Source organism: Schistocerca nitens, chromosome 9 (assembly GCF_023898315.1).
Source record: "Schistocerca nitens isolate TAMUIC-IGC-003100 chromosome 9, iqSchNite1.1, whole genome shotgun sequence".
Classification (NCBI taxonomy): domain Eukaryota; kingdom Metazoa; phylum Arthropoda; class Insecta; order Orthoptera; family Acrididae; genus Schistocerca; species Schistocerca nitens.
This window is the reverse complement of record NC_064622.1, coordinates 216,899,832-216,917,229: the sequence shown is the minus strand read 5'-3', so window position 1 is coordinate 216,917,229 and position 17,398 is coordinate 216,899,832. Positions and strand designations below refer to the sequence as shown.

Below are 17,398 nucleotides of genomic sequence, written 5' to 3'. Positions count from 1 at the left end.
ACATTAAAATTTCAAGAAGACATAGTAAAGGTAAACGGTGACCCAATACAAAGAAAGCAGAAAAATATAAAGCTAACCAGTGACCCAACACCAAAGATACATTTCAAAAAAAACATCTCACACATATTGACAAAACAGAAAGTGGAATAGATAAAACAAAGAACTCCAAGGCACCTACACTGAACAGCCTGCTATAACTCCACAGGCAGGATATTCCAGTATGCCTCATTGTAAATTTCAGAAGTGTACCCACATGTAAGAAATATTACATAAACACAAACGACAGAAGCATGCACAACCCTGGAGAGCTGACACAAAAAATCTTAACACATTAACATATTCACCACACACACACACACACACACACACACACACACACACACAAAATCATGTGACATCACACCAGCGTACATGAATATAATCCCCATCACAGAAACCACCATCATCATCATCAGATGGCAATTAAAACAACAGAAAGACATTCACAGATCCCACATAAAAGAAATAACAAGCATTCTGAAACTAATCACAGAGCAAAACTATGTTTTGTTTTACATTCGGTTCTACTCACAACAACATGGGCTTCCCACTGGATCAGCAGTCAGTGGACTCTTAGCTAACATCTTCCGCAATCACCGAGAACAAGAACAAAATAGCTGAAACAATAATAAGACCCAAACAATACTGAGTAGTCTAGTGGAATCACCAACTAGGTGACATCATATGCCTTCCAGATGAAACATCCAGTCTCATCCAACAGCTCTACAGTACGCAGTTCACCCAAAAATAAAATTCACCATAGAAACAGAAAATGATATGTTAAATATGCTTGACCACACAAAACACAGACACAACAGCCAACAGCAGTTCTCCGTATTCAGGGAACTCACTACCACCAACACAGGTGTGCACAAATACTCAAATCACCTGACTGTGCAAAAGCTAGTCAGTTTCCAAGTTGGAGAAAACAACTAGAAAAATAAGTTACAAAAAATCATATAATCAAAAAAAATAGCCGTAGAGGAAGGATTTGACACAAATTTTATAGAGAAACTGAATCACAAGATAAAAACAAAAATAAAGGGGGCTCTAGCACCTAGTGCCTAGAATACATGAACAAGAAACACCCACAACAACAATGAAATGGTGTGCTCTCACAGCAACAAAGCAGCGCATAGGATAGCCAACATACTCAAAACGCAAGGACTAAAATTAACATACAGAACAAATAACTCAATACTGAGAAAACTAAGAGCAACCATTACTAACACAGATAAACACGACATATCTGGAGTTTACCGACTGACATGCCAGGACTGCAAATCACTTTATACAGGGTGCTCAGAAACAGCCTGAAAAGCTTGTAAGGGTGTTGCAGGATAGATTGTGCCCAGAAATAATTCTTAAGGAGTAAACTGATATGTTGTGCCATTTCCAGTTTAATTAGCATTTAACAATCAGGTTGTTGCACACACAAATTTAAGCAGTCTGCCAGATACGGTGTTGTCAGATGTGTCCAATTGGACGTTGGATGGTAGCAAGGATTGAACATGAGGTAATGGTTGAACAGTCTTGTGTTTTTTTATTTTTTTTACAGGCTGTTTCTGACTGCTGTATATAGGACAGACAAGCAGAAACTTTAATACTAGATACACAGAAGACAGAAGATCTTTAAAAATTAACAGTTATCATTCTACATTTTCTGAACATCATATGGACATGAAAAACAGTCCATCAGACATCATCACCAACTTGAAAATTCTCAAGTGCAGCAACAGACCCGCTCAAAAACTAAAAGGAAAACAGATAACAATGAATACACAGCTCTCTAAAATGGAGCTCTGTTCTCTGCCCTCAAACCCATAAACACACACAACTAAATAATTGTTGAACAAAACCCACAAACATTCAGCTATTTACACACACACACACACACACAAAAAGAAAATGCAAGTGGAATACACTGCACAACCACAAACACCTAATCTTCCACATAGAATAAATTAATGCTAGGCCTAACCGCAAAATTCCCAGTCATAAAATTTTGAGATAAATAACTTTCTTACATTACGTTATACACTAAACAGAAAGAAAATGAAAGCTCACTAATGATGATGAATCTTCAGTAAAACGTATCTGGGTAATTGAAAAAGAGAAAAACTTGTGTTTTGCTCAAGGAAGACCTTCCCCAACAACAAATTAATTTGTAAGCAAACATGGACAGAAATGTGTAAGCCTCAAGTGAATAATAAATATAATTTCTAATGTTTTCTAAGTGTGTTATTGTGTGTTATTGTGGTCACCCTTACCTTAGCAAATCCTTCCACCAGGCAATGTTCAGTAATTTTGTCAGCTTAATCTGGAAGCCCTAAATCTAACTGTTGTTTTTTATCTTTATGTGTTAGAAATGTGGCTCTTACCTCAATTGGAAGAAGCTGAATCGCAGAACTTTACCGGGCAGTAAGATTGTGTCTCACTGGTGTAACTCAGTATGCGATTGATTCAATGACATTCAGTGGTGGCTGCTGTGTAAGAGCACAAGAGCACGTGTACACCATAACTTGTGACACCTTGTGGATTTATTGGTTATTTTTCTTTGAACGCTGTTAAACATAACTTAAATGCCACAATCTGAAAGATATGGGACTTAAATCTGCCTCGCTACTGCTCTTCTATACTCCGTGGAACTTGGCATCAGTTTCCCTTGCACACCTTCAGTTGTGCATGTTTTAAGGTGCTTTTGCGCAACTCGCAAGCCATAATTGCATTATATATACATATGGACTTGATAGAAAACAGTTAGCCCATGCCACTAGACTAGAAGTTTACGCCATTGCCAACAGGTGGTAGCACTGTAGCAGACTTTTAGCCATGTTCGCTCAGATTAAATCCTGCTAGATAATAGCACACTCCTCAGATATGCTAATTCCACTCACTATGTACTAAAATTAGATTGGACGTTGGTATATGTTAAAGTTGTACTGACACTAAACCTATTTTGAGGCTATCTGAATGAGTTATAGCATATTAACTTATGAATTTTACCATACAGTAATCCATTTGAGGTGCTAGGAATCATAAGGACCTAAAGCACATCACTGTTGATTGTGAGACTGTAGCATTTATTCATGCTTCTGAAATCTTTTGACCTTAAGGTGAGTCAAGTTCACCTGTGCTGTAGGCAACATTGTATATATGAAAATTCACGAAAAGCTGTGTCACTGATTTCCCTGTTGTCTTGACATCACTCAGTTTAAATAGTACCATCATATTATACTTTCCACTAATATAACATTCTATTCATTTCACTTCATGTCTATAGATCACTATTCATCCATGATTCTCTTAAATTGGTCTCAGTCTTGTAGTCATATCCAGTTTCATACGTACTAAAATTATAGTATAGTTAAGAATTCAAGACTAGATTACAGAGTAATTTAAGATTTGAAGGGAAATCAGTGCAGGAAAAATAGTACAGAAGCAACACCGAAAACAACTCAGGATCTGACGGTCGTCACTCTGCCCATTAACACAGAACGTTAACGTCCCTGGGAGACAGATGTGACTCCGCCCGGATCCCATGGAGCTGACATTAATCTCACTCAATTACTTACGGACCAACATTTCTCGTTAAATTTTGTGTGATAGCCTCCCAACAACAAAACAGTTACCACTTTACTAGGAAACACAACATGAAGTAAAGTTATTCTATTTTCTACTTTATCATGTGGTCGTGCGGTAGCGTTCTCACTTCCCGCGCTCGTGTTCCCAGGTTCGATTCCCGGCAGGGTCAGGGATTTTCTCTGCCTCGTGATGACTGGGTGTTGTGTGATGTCCTTAGGTTAGTTAGGTTTAAGTAGTTCTAAGTTCTAGGGGACTGATGACCATAGATGTTAAGTCCCATAGTGCTCAGAGCCATTTTTTTCTACTTTATCATGAACAAGTTTGAATTCTTCGCACAAGTCATCCATAACCTTGCTAGCATCATTAATTTCGGAACAAGCAACCGTCAAAATGTTTCCGGAGATCATACTCTCAGTAACTTCTTGATCTTTAATTAGTTCAAGTGGTTCCACCAAACGACTTACATTTACAATGTCAAAGTTGGCTATTTTTCCTTTAACATTTCGTTCCACATCGTCTACTCGAATGCTCATGCCTGCCATTTATGATTGAGTGATAGGTATTAATTTATCCTGTTTTTCCAAACTCTCCTTTAAGATGTGCAACCTCTGCTTTACAGCATCAAATGTAACGTTGCATACGCTTTGAAATCATCCTAACTTTTCGCTAAGTTCAGCCTCTACATTATTACATTTATCTTCAATATCAAACTCTAATTTTTAGTTAAGTCCTGAAATTTGTTATCCTGCCTTAGACTAAAGTCAGTGAATAGTTGGTTTACACGAGTATTTAAAGAACTAGTTAGTTCACTCTTTAAATCTAGCCTCAGGTTCTCGACCTTATTATTAAAAGTATCAAATTCAGTCCTTAATAAAACTATAGTTGCTGGTTGACTGTTCAAGGTTTCACTCTGAGCATTTAAACTAGAACATACTAAACCTATTTCTCTCCTTAGAGCTTCATTCTGAGCATTTGAATCTGCTCTTTGATTATCTAACTTAGCGTTTAGTTCTTGTCTCTGTGCATCTAATTTTTCACCCAAAGGTCGCAATTTGTGCATTTGCAGCTGCACTTTGTGCTTCTAGTTTTTCACTTAAAGTGGCACTTATTAACTTTACTAACTCCATCCAGTCTGGCACTCCCCTCTCGACTTCCCCAGCCATGGCCGGCTCTGAAGTTGTTCCACGTTGATGTTCCTGATCCATAGTCTTACCTCCAGACCTAGTGTTCATTAAAAAAAATTTCCTTCTTAGTATAATAACTATTCTGCCAGTTTATCATTCAACAGTTCCTTCAACTTTACCAAACAATTATTGATTTTTGCTCACCCGGCATAGATTTCTTGCTGTGTTGGTGAGTAAATGTGTAATCAGCACTGGTGTACAGCACTGGCGCTGATGGCGTCGAATGTTGGTTTCAGCGTCGTTTCTGGCGAGCAGACGTGGAGTCAGCACCAGTGAGCAGCAGCTGGTGCATTCGGTGTCGGTGGCTGGTTACTGTGTTGGTGTCGGTGCGATGTATGTGTGTAAAAACTGCTTACTCTCCACATCCAATCTTCTTAGTCAAAAAGGTTGAGTTTCTTTTTCGTTATTACTTTCTCACGTCTTTTATAATGTTGCACTTGCCTCTTTCTTCCATTGGTTTATTGGACTCAGAACAATTACTGGAAACAGTTCTCACTTCTTGTTAGGCCTGGTTGCTATGGGAACTCATAATATCTTCTTCTTGTTTCTGCCTTAAAATTCTCGTTTTTTTTGGGTCCTGTCACTTGGGTTGCCACGTTCTAACGTTTTCCGTATGACAGAAAATATCATCATCTTATTTCTGTAATCTGTTGATCACAATATGAACTTTAGTGTCAATGTACTCATTGATTAACGGTGTACTAGAACTGCTATGCAGAACAAAATTCTCTTCTTAGACATATAAATATCTTCGTCATCTCACTCGTATCTCGAGCTTTAGAAATAATTAAGTGCATTGAGACATAAGAGTTGGTTTAAAAACCATATGAAAAGATGAACATGCGTCTTTACTTCTCAGAGTCCAAGACATGAATGAACATAGAAATCTATATTCAATCACAATCAACACAGACACTAAAGAGCACAGAACACTACATAAAGTTCCCTTGTTCTTCTCGACACATACATGGAGACTCTGTGGACCGTACAGCATGTACTTATGTGCCGTGTTCGGCCGCCGGATCTATCTTTTTCTCGTAACTGTTTTTTTTTTTATCTGCCCATACAAATAGGCGATGCGCAGTGGGGTGTATTAGTTTCTCCCACTCACCTCTAAAGTATCAGTTTTTCGAAATGGTGGAAGACTGAGTGGAGTGGTTCTAGAAGTTACTCCAAAATTCTTGAAGCACTACACTGTAACAGCGAAGTTATTTTGTGCTACAGCCCTTGTAGTTCCTAGTCAGTACATGTGCTTCTGCGAGCTCTGTGTAATCAGTAGTGAGATGCTGCTCACTCAGGAGAGTGTGTCTGCTACCACATTCTCAATCCCAGATATGTGTTGGATGTCTGTGCTGAACTGTGCAATAAACCTAGGAGGTTATGCTGCCACAGTGAAAAGTTGAGATTTTGCTGGTATGTATACGTGAGCGGCTTGTGCTTGGTGAAGATTGTAAACTCAGGGCTTCCAGCTGAAGTCGAAAGTGCTTGACCACCTTGTATATCGCTAACAATTCACAATCATAAGTGCTCCACTTCTGTGCTGATGTTGACAGTTTCCACAAGACAAAGGCTAGAGGCTGCCAAGCATCATTGTTGTGTTGCTGCAGCACAGTGCCCACTGCCATCTGGCTCGCATCTACTACAACGCTAATGGTGCACTTGGCTCAGGGTGCGCCAACAGTGCAGTGTCTGCCAGTGCTTGTTTTGCTTGTTGGAATGCAGGAGTCATGCGCTCTGCCCAGGGTATTGTGTGTTCCCTGTGAATTTCGGGGATGCAAGTGTAGCCATGAATGGTTCTTGAGTTTCTGCTGCCCACAATAAATGCCAACGTAAAAAAATTTAGCATCCCTTGAAATTGTCACAGATGGAGGGCCGAGGGATCTTTGGAACGGTTTCCATTTTTTTAGGTAGTGGTATGGAGCCTGATGGGATAATGTGATGACCAAGAAAATCAACTCGTGGCTGATTGAATATGCACTTTGCTGTGTTCAGCACTATGTTATTCTCATCCAGCCGCTTGAAAACTTCAGTACGATGCTGATGATTTTACTCTGGTGAGGTGGAGAATACCAAAATTTCACCAAGGCAGGTGGACTTTACAATTCGGAGTCAGTTAGTCTCTGCCAAGTCTATGTGGCATTCTTGAGGCTGAACATCATGAAATTGCTCTTGAAGAGGCTGATTGGTGTGATGATGGCTGTCTTTGAGATGTGTTCCATGGCCAGATATCTGTGTGTCTGCCTTGGCACAGTCCAAATGCTGTACTGGTGAGCATGACTCAGTTGCAGAGTAGTGGCACTGGATAACAATCTGACACTGTACGGACATTCAGTGCTCTATAGTCAATGCAAGGGCATCGTGCACACCATGTATTTGGCACTAGATGCAGTGCTGAAGACAAAGGACTGCTGGACAGTTGCTTGATGCCTTCTTGAATCATGCTGTTGAATTCTGCATTTGCAATTGCTAAGCAATCCAGGGCTAACCGTCCCAGCCTACAAAGTAACAGGGGTCACTTGGTAGTTGTTATAGTGCACAGTGTTACGCTTCACATTTTTAGGCATGTCTGGTGGTCTTTTCAGTGCAGGGAAATCTTAAAGCAGGTGGCTAACTCACTGTTGGTGGCTTTGATCAGCTTGGCAGGCTAGATGGTGCCATGGCACCGTAATCCTGTGGCCACGAGTCCACCATTGTGTTTGAACAGGCATGTATTGGTGGTGTTGGGCAATCTATTGTAGTTTGCCAATAAGTCAGCCCTGATTATTGGCTCAGTGACATCCACTACCATGAAATTCCAGAAACCAAATACTCCAGATGTGTCTCAGCATGCTGTCTGCCACAGTGCCAGCCTCGATCTTGCTTCGCAAGTGCTGTAACTACTGGGGTAGTTTGTGATCCGTGATGTCTTCTTGTGTCAGGACTTGGCAGAGGCATTCTTCTTGCAAAGTAGATGCACAATGAATTAGCTCTGCCTCGAGACAGATGTGTGAGGAACACTAGACAGATGTGTGAGGAACACTCTGGCAGTGAAATTATGACATTTTGCTCTTCAGCCGCATACTGATCGTCAAGAGGACTCTCAGCCAGTGCGAACTTGATGACGTCAGTAGTTATTCCTGAATACAAGAAAGTTGCTTCAACCTGAGTGTGCAGGGTTGTGTGGCTAGAAAGTGGTAATCGTACAGCAATCTTAGACACAGCAAGGTTGATTCGATGCATGGTTTTCTGTCATCTCATATTATGCTTAATCAAATCTGTGCGTTACACAGGTGGTAATCACATCAGGGTCACAACTTTGGCCATAGGGCTGAGTCTGGCGTGTCCGATCGGTTAGCCTGCATACTTGGATTAGAGAGATGGGTACAACAGATTAGACCTAGTACAATAGGTATTAGTCTCAGTGGTGCTGAGCAACAGCTGGAATCTTTGGAATTGAATAAAGCCCCAGAGCCCAATGGAATCCCTGCCAGATCCGTTACTGAATTTGTGGCCTATTTAGCCCTTCTTCTAACTACAATCTATAGTAGATCCCTTACACGAAAAACCATGCCCAGTAGTTTGAAAAAAGCACAGATCAGGTGTTTCTACAAGAATGATAACAAACATACTGGTGGCTGTGGATCAGGGCACTCAGGTAGGTGAAGTATTTCTTGATTTCCAAAAAAGAATTTGACTCGGCACCACATCTGTGCTTATTATGAAGGGTAAGATTGTAAGATGTATCAAACGAAATTTGAGACCAGATTGAGAATTTCTTGGGAGGGAGGATACAACATCTTTAACGTGGATGGGGAGTCGTCAACAGATGTAGAAGTAACTTGGGGAGTGCTGCTGGCAAGTGTGTGGGGGCTTCTAATGTTCATGTTGTGTATTAATGACCTTGAGGACAATATTCATAGTAACCTCAGACTTTTTGCAGATGATGCAGCCATCTATAATGAAGTACTGTGTGAAAGAAGCTGTACAAATTTTCAGTCAGAGCTTGATAAGATTTCAAAGTGGCGCAAAGAGTTGCTTTAAATGTTCAAAAATGTAATTGTGCACTTCACAAAATGAAGGGGGGGGGGGGGGGAAGGAGTATCCTATGACTATAATATCAGTGAGTCACAGCTGGAATCCGTCGGACCATACAAATACGTGGTTGTAACACATAGTAGGGACATGTGGTGGAACAATCATACAGGCTCAGTTGCAGGTAAAGCAGGTGGCAAACTTTGTTTTATTGGTAGAATACTAGGGAAATGAAGTGAGTCTACAAATGAGATTGCTTACAAATCATTCATGTTACATATCATAGAATTTTGTTCAAGTGTGTGGAACCCTTACCAAATAGGACTAACAGGGGACTGTGAATGTATACAGAGAAAGGCAGCATGAATGGTCACAGGTTTATTTGACCCATGGGACAGCATCACAGAGCTGCTGAAAGAACTGAACTGGTAGACTCTTGGAGACAGATGTAAACTGTCCTGAGAAAGCCTAACTACAAAATTTCAAGAACAAGCTTTAAATGATGAGACTAGGAATATACTACAACCCCCTACTTATCACTCTCGTAAGGATCACGAGGACAAGATGAGATCAGTTACAACGAGCACAGTGGTATTCAGTCAGTCATTTTTCTCGTGCTCCATATGTGAATGGAACATGGAAAAGTCCTAATAATTGGTACAATGGGATGTACCCTCTGCCATCCACTTCACAGTGGTTTACAGAGTATAGTTGTAGATGTGAAAATCTGGGTCAACCAAAACACACGGTTTTTAGCTTTGACTTGTAATGTAACTGTGTTGTTTTATGTGGCACTGCAACGTATTTTAAATGGTTTGTGTTTGAAGAAGACATTATTTGTTGTACGTGGTGGTGCTCTCTAGCGTTGAAACCGAGGGAGGTGATGCAGTGATTAACACACTGGACCTGCATTCAGGAGGACGATGGTTCAAATCCACTTCCAGCCATCCAGATTTAGGTCTTCCATTATTTCCCTAAAATCACTTCAGGCAAATGCTGGGAGCTTGTGCTCCAACCCTAATGTCCTCGGTGTTGATAGGATGTTACACCCAATCTTCCTTCCTTCCTTCCTCCCTCCTAGTCTTGAATGTCAATGATTTGAAGTATCTTTTGTGTGGAGTTAGTAATTAAGTGGACTCATTTAGTGATGTTTATCAGGCATTGTACATTGTCTGCTTTAGATTGGAATTATGTTTTTGGAACTTTGTTAGTGATTTATTGTAGTGTCAGTAATTATTGTCTATGGATTTCTTATGATCTCTGGAATTGTTAGTTTAGTGTGTTGGTAATGCTTGGAAATTTAATTTTTGCCTTGCATATCTGATGGATATGAAGAGAAAATTGACTAATAGGTTGTTGCATGCCCAGAGGGTGATCACAACAATAAGTTCCTTCAGTGTTTTTATGTTTCTTTTATTGTAAGAAGTATGGTATGTGTGTTTAATTTATGTGCATGATTGATTGCATTTTAATTGTGTACTGAAATTGGTATTAAATTATTTTTTTTATGAATTTGTGGGTTGTTTTATTAGTTGCAGTTAATAATGATTCAATTAAGATTGGTGGATCATGGTGTTTGTTCTGTCTATTTTGTCCAGGTTAAGTTTTCGATAATAGTTACATTAGTGAGGTTTGGTGTCATAGAATTTGTTCTGGCTGGTTTGCTTAAGTGAGATCTTCGATAATACTGCAATGAGTTGTGGCTTTATCATATTGTGGTGTTTGTTCTAGTTAAGTGATGTTGTCAGTTCAAGTTGTTGGATGAGTTGTGGTTTTGTGGTATTGTGGAATTCGTATGCACTATGTAGGTCAACCAAAGTTTTCAATAACAGCATTTGGAGTGAGTTGAGGTTTTGTGGTATCATGGACTTCATTTTAGCTATATAGGTCAAGCGAAGTTTCTGGATCAATCTGTGTGTACAACACCACTAGTCAACTTTGACTAATGGCATTGTCTGCACCACAATACACAATGCACACTTTTTTTAAATGATGAGCAATACTTTTAAACATTTCCATGCTGCACAAATATAATAATAAAGTATGCAAATTCTTAATAATAAATAATGAAAGTAATGGAACAACCACAGGAAAGTTGGGGTTTGGGCAGGAGGAAGCTGCCATCTAATATAACAACTGCAGAATCATTTTACTACCAAAATAACAAAATGCAACAACAGAAACATGATAAACCAATAATTAAATAGAAAAACACTATAAGAGGAAAAAACCAATAAATCATATAGAAAACATCAGTTCAACTATATAGCTGATGTTCAAAGACCAATACTAATAAAGAAATTCTAAAAGAAATCACACTACACACATAGTGCAAAACCACAAAAATAACAAAACATGATACCGAGAAAATGAGTTGAGCTATATAGTTCAATTTGAAACTCCAATACCAATAAACGAAACCTAGAAGAAATTTCACAAAACAAAAATAAATAACCATGAAAATTAACAGGGTGTGGAATCAGCAACATGAGTTGAACTATGGGATATAACTTAAAACAGGAATCCCTGTGAATAGAATGCCATATTGTCCCACTGACAGTGTCACATATACTGGTCTCTGGTCCAAGGTACAGCAACTCTAGTCGATCTCATATCCTTTTACAGTGCCTGGCAGTTAAACCAAAGAACTAGAGGAATGTAATCGAACTCTAGATTTCACCCCCATCGTAACATGATGGGACTTACTTGTGCAATTTTTTGTCACTCACAGAAATAACGAAAAATAAATCTCTACCAATAAACAAAACACCACACTAATCATTCCAGTCCTGAAATTGAAATATTTCCCATAAGTGTCAGCATCAAATTAACTCACTAACAAGCTGCCACAAACTCTTCCAGTGTTATCACAAACAGCCCTCAAGGAGTCCAATATTACTAAAAACACTCACAAATAATTTACAGGCATAAACATCCCACTCTAAAGTGAACTTCTGCGTACTCCAACATGCTCTATGCAAACACAATACATTTCAAATATGTTGTCCACCATGATATCACTCAACACAGTACAGTTATGGCACAGGTCAGAGAAGACGAGCAATATCGAGCACTTAAGTTGACCCAAATTTCTGGTATCACTTTCTTGTAGATTTATTTACATGTTGGTTTAGTAGAGTTTTGTTTATGTATTTAGATTGTTTGATGATAGTGACACAAATTTTGTGGATTTTGTGTAATGTTGGCATACTGGAATTTTGCAAAACTTTTTGTGTGGATATACATTTTGTATTAGGAATGGTAGTGTGGCTTCAGCTGCCAGAGACTGTGGTCATGTGTGTGAAAGTTGCGACCTTTTTTTTTTTTTTTTTTACAAAGGCTTTGTCGACCAAAAGCTCATTTTGTGAAAGTCTTTTTGTTGTTCCTATCTGCGACCCAGCATCTCTGCTGTATGGTGACTAGCAACTATCATTTTCATAATATTGTTATATTAGGAATATTGTTTATTTTATACGTCCCCTTCCCAAAAGTTCCTAATTTCCATGGCTGTCCCATTAGTGTCATGTTGTTATTCGAATTATTTTGATTATGTTTTGTATAATGGGATTATTTTTGTTTGTTCTCATCTGGAATGTTTGTCTTCATGGCTGCCATATTGCCTAAGGGTGAAATGATGTTATGGATCGGAGCTGACAGCCATATCTGCATGTTTTTGTTATTTCCAAAAATCTCTATTTTTCTACTTTGGTATGATAGTTTCAAGTTTTTAATATGTTTCAAATTGTTAAAAACAAAACAGCCCTGTTACCTTTTGTTTTTTGCTTTGCCGAAGTTTTCAAGTAGTTATTGATGTCATCTATTTATCATTTCTTGAGATTCATATCTCTGCCATGTTAAGAAGGTCATCTGTCTGTTGCTACAGCATCATGTTATTTATTAATCCAAGTCATCAAATGTAATACACACTCAAAAAGTAAGAGAGACTTCTCTTTTTTTCCAGGTGAAGAGGAAAATGTCCTTGCATTGGCAAGCAGAATTTTTGTGGGAGGTCATCGAGTGAGCTCCAAGCAAAGCCTGCAGTCTGTTCTGCATGTGGATGATGCAGTCACATTTGATGCAACTCCCTGTGAGCCAGAAGAAATTCCAAGCAATTGCAAATGGTTTGCAACAGTGATGTGGCGTGGGCGTAGGCCTTTGCAGGACTATGACAGTGCTTTGGAAATACCTCAGCACTTGAATCTAAGTAATCTACTTGGCTTTATAAAGCAGGTACCAGTATATCTATTGTGATGGTAATGTAGCTGGAAATCTCTCTCTCTCTCTCTCTTTTTTTTCCTCAACCCCCATTGCAGGCTTCCTCCTCTCCTACCCTGTTTTTCTCCTCTTTATGATCTCCATCCCTCCCTTCCCTCACCTAACCACTCCTGTCCATATCTTTCAAATGAATAATGTTCCTGACAAGCAAAGACACTAAAAACTTTCTCCTCGCAATTAATAGTCTGTGTTTGTGGTCCCCACATTCAGCTCTTTGCTTTAAGAATATCTTAGGCTTCATTGCTGTAATTGAAAGCACTAATTATGATGAGGGGCCCTGTTCTTCAGCTTAAATCAGCCAAGCTAATATACGAGGGGAAGTCCATTATTATCCACAAAGTAGTTATAAAATTTTATCCTAACCAAATAGGAAACTTACAAGAACATCATTTTTCGACATAGTCTCTTTGCGTTTCAATGGACTTGGTCCATTGTTGTGCAAGCTTCCTGATGCCCTCATAAAAGAAGGTTCTCTGTTGAGCTGCAAGTCAGGAATGCACCGCTTCTTTCACTGCTTCATCCGAGGCTCCCTTAATGCCTGTTTGAGTGGACCAAACAAGTGATAGGCAGAAGGGGGCAAGATTGGGACTATATGGAGGATGATCCAGTACTTCAAATTTGAGTTTCTGAAGCATTTCAGCAGCGTGGACAGCAGTATGCGGACGGGCATAGTCGTGCAACAATACAACACCTTTTGACAGCAATCCTCGGTGTTTGCTTCGAATTGAAGGCTTTAGCCTGGCAGTAAGCATCTCACTGTAACATACACTGTTTATTGTTGTGCCCCTTTCCCCATAATGTTCCAGTACTGGACCTTGAGCGTCACAAAAAACAGAAAGCCTCAGTTTTCCTGCGGACAGTTGGGTTTTGAACTTTTTCTTGCATGGCGAATTTGGGTGTTTCCATTCCATACTCTGCCATTTACTCTCTGGCTCATAATGATGGATCCATGTTTCGTCACCAGTAATGATCATGTCTAAGAAGTTGTCCCCTTTGTTACCATAGTGATCCAAAAATTTTTTGCGTATGTCCAAGTGCATTTGTTTATGCAACTGTGCGAGTTGTTTTGGGACCCATCTTGCACAAACTGTATGGAACCCAAGTCTGTTGTGGATGATTTCATAGGCAGAACCGTGAATAATTTGCAGACGATGTGCCACTTCATCAATAATTAATCGTCTGTCTAAGAGAATCATTTCATGTCAACACTCAATGGTTTCTTCATTTGTCGGGGTAAACAGTCATCTGGCTCCTTCATTGTGCATAACACTTGTGCGACCATTTCAGAATTTTTCAATCCATTCGTAGACACTCCACTGTGGCAAAACACTGTTCCCGTACTTACTGAAAGTCTTTGATGAATTTTGGCCTGTGATACGCTTTCCAACCACAAAAAACGGACCACTGAACGATGCTCTCCTTTGGTTCAAATAGACAGCGGAGCAGCCATGATTAACAGCATGGCAGTGATAACGAAACTAACCTAGCAGCTTGAAAATTGCAAAGATATAACAATAAATAAACAAAGCATGTGTCATCAATGAAAAACGACAGTACTACCAAAATAAACAAAAATATAACTAAATTGTGGATAATAATTGACTTAACCTCATATTTACTTGTAGTGTAACAATACAGGCCTTTCTCTGGAAAAACACACACACAAAAGGATTCTTACGTTCCATCATTCCTATATATATTGTGTTGTTGGCTTTATTGATTGTGATAATGTTGTGTCATTGTTGATGTGTTATGGCTTATGTGATGAATCAGTGTGATTTGGTGTTTACTAATTAAAAGGTGGGTCATTCCTTGTCAATAAAACCAATTTGAGAAAATGTTCCAGCTGATACTCTCAGATTTTAGCACACCAATGCTACCAAGTGTGGAACACTCATTTACAAAATTTTAAGTTTCCCTGCCAATTATTTCCAGAATTTTGGCTTGTGAAAGAAGGTGGCGTGACCCGGAAATTGCAACCCACATCTGGTAATCTACCTTCAGACCCACCTTCAGTTCTTAATAACTTTGGAACTATTCCGCACAGTCCAGTGACATTTTTACAACCCAGTAACATCCATTTAGAGAACACACTCTATGAATCAAAATACCAACAACATATTTCTGAGGGAAAATAAAAAAATTCCAAAATATGATGTAAAAAATGTAATATGTTAAAAGGTACATATTGTAGGTTCCCTCTATGCTAAATATAATTCACTCGAAAAGGGTATAAATCTTTTTGGTGGTAAGCTTAATGTGGCCTAAACACACACAGAACTCATCATGCCCATATCAGTCACAAAAACTGAGTTACATGCACACGAAAATACAAAAATTTGAAAAATTACCTGAAAAACATGGATTTTCTAAGTGTGGTAGCACAAAAGAGACACGTGATATCCAAGCCAAATTTCAAACAGTGCATAAGTAGACCATAATATAATATGTGACAAAATTTCAACTTGTTATTGCAAGGAATTTGTGTACAATAAAAGTTGACAGAGATGTATTTGGTTATGTTTCTTTTAACACAATTTAGCAAGTAATAATCATGATGCAGGCAGCTTGTTTTAGATGAAGCTGCAGCAATTGTTGGAAAGCATTAGGCAACAGAAAGTTAAACAATGGTAGTTTTCAGGGACAGAGTGAGTCATAATTAGGCAGGAACAACAAAGGAAGCAAGCAACAATTACAGGTTACACATGTTTTTAAGATTCCAGTTCAGACTGGTCAGTACTGTTGTGTAAAGTCAGTATGGAGGCAGAAGAGTGTACTAGTGGTGCTTTTGTTCAAACAAGTTACAGTATTGGTAGAGCACAAGTGTCTGAATGTCATAAAACAACATATGGAACAAAATGTGGTATTCGCTTTGTACTGTATGATCTGGATGAATCGGACCAAGATTTGTTGCTGTGGAGATCTGGGATACACCCTGTGTGCACAAGAAATACAGTTCCAGGAAACTTTAGTGTTTGTTATCATCATATGAAAGTGTTTCTGCATAAGTATTCTTTCCTACATAGAAGTTGTTTTGATCCATTTCGGATTCATAAGAAGACAGTGAAGTGTAGCCTCAGAGAAACTGAAATAAAATCAGGATTGAAAGTGAATCAGTGCATGGGACTTAACATGAAACCAGGACAAAAGTTATGTTCCAGGTGTGTTACACTGCTAAAGAATGAAGAATATTCTGATAATTTGCATGACAGTGACGAAGAGTATCAGCCACCTACAACTACAGCGGATGAGCAATTAAATACTTCAGTGACTGCTCTTGGTTTGTCTCCCATGAAGACACACGAAGTTGGGAAGAGATACAGGCCCAGCTATCGTAGAAGAAAACTACAAGAAGCTCAAATGTAATTAAAACACAAAATAGCTGACACACTAATGGTGGAAGAGGAAGAACTATCTGCTCCAAAGTAACAGAAACCTTGCCAGAAATGCTCTGATTTGGACAAAATTGTGCATGATTTGAAAGAAAAATGTGCCATATCCACACACCAGAAAAAAGTAGCTTTTCTTACCCTTGCACCTTCCAGCTGGTCTATTGCCTACACTGCAAAAGAATTCAATGTTTCTACACATATGGTAAAGCAAGCTAGGAAAATAAAAACAACCCAAGGAGTGCTTCCACAACTTCAGCAGGCTCAGGGTAAGCAATTGAGTTCAGAAATAAAGATGCTAGTGTCGGAGTTTTATGAAAATAATGACTACAGCCGAATAATGCCTGGAAAAAAGACTATGTAACGGTGAAAATGGGAAATGTGCATGTACAGATGCTAGAAAGACTGTTGCTATGCAACATATCAGAACTATATGTAGAATTCAAGGAAAAGCATCCCTATACCAAAGTAGGTTTATCATCTTTTTTTCAATCTTTGGCCAAAATGGGTTGTGCCTGTAAGTGCAAGGGGCACACACAATGTTTGTGTATGTGAGACCCATCAAAATGCTAAGCTGATGTTTGCTGCTATAAAGGATTCTGGTCTGGATTACAAAGGTGCAATGAAGATGCTAGTGTGTGATATCAGTTCCTACCAGTGGATGATACACAGGTGTGAAAAGTGTCCTGGTCAGGCAAATCTGGCAAAACACATGAATAACAAACTGTATGGTGAACTCCTTATGGATGACGATGATCTTATTTCTTATAAACAATGGACACACATGGTTCGCACAAGTCTTGAAACAAAGCAAATTACAGTGGAAGATTTTGTTGAAATGTGTTGTCAAAAAATGGACAAACTGACCACACACAACTTCACAGCAACAGCACAATCGGCTTACCTCCAGTTTTG

The 17,398-nt window shown here is 39.0% G+C and overlaps 1 protein-coding gene across 1 annotated transcript in view; it reads left to right on the top strand.

Moving 5' to 3' along the window:
- Positions 1 to 17,398, top strand: part of LOC126203411 (uncharacterized) — a 53,834-nt gene that overhangs the window by 3,598 nt on the left and 32,838 nt on the right. Inside the window, exon 2 of the mRNA XM_049937716.1 lies at positions 12,781 to 13,049. Within this exon, the coding sequence (XP_049793673.1) occupies positions 12,781 to 13,049 (269 nt within the window). The remainder of the gene's footprint in view (positions 1 to 12,780; positions 13,050 to 17,398) is intronic.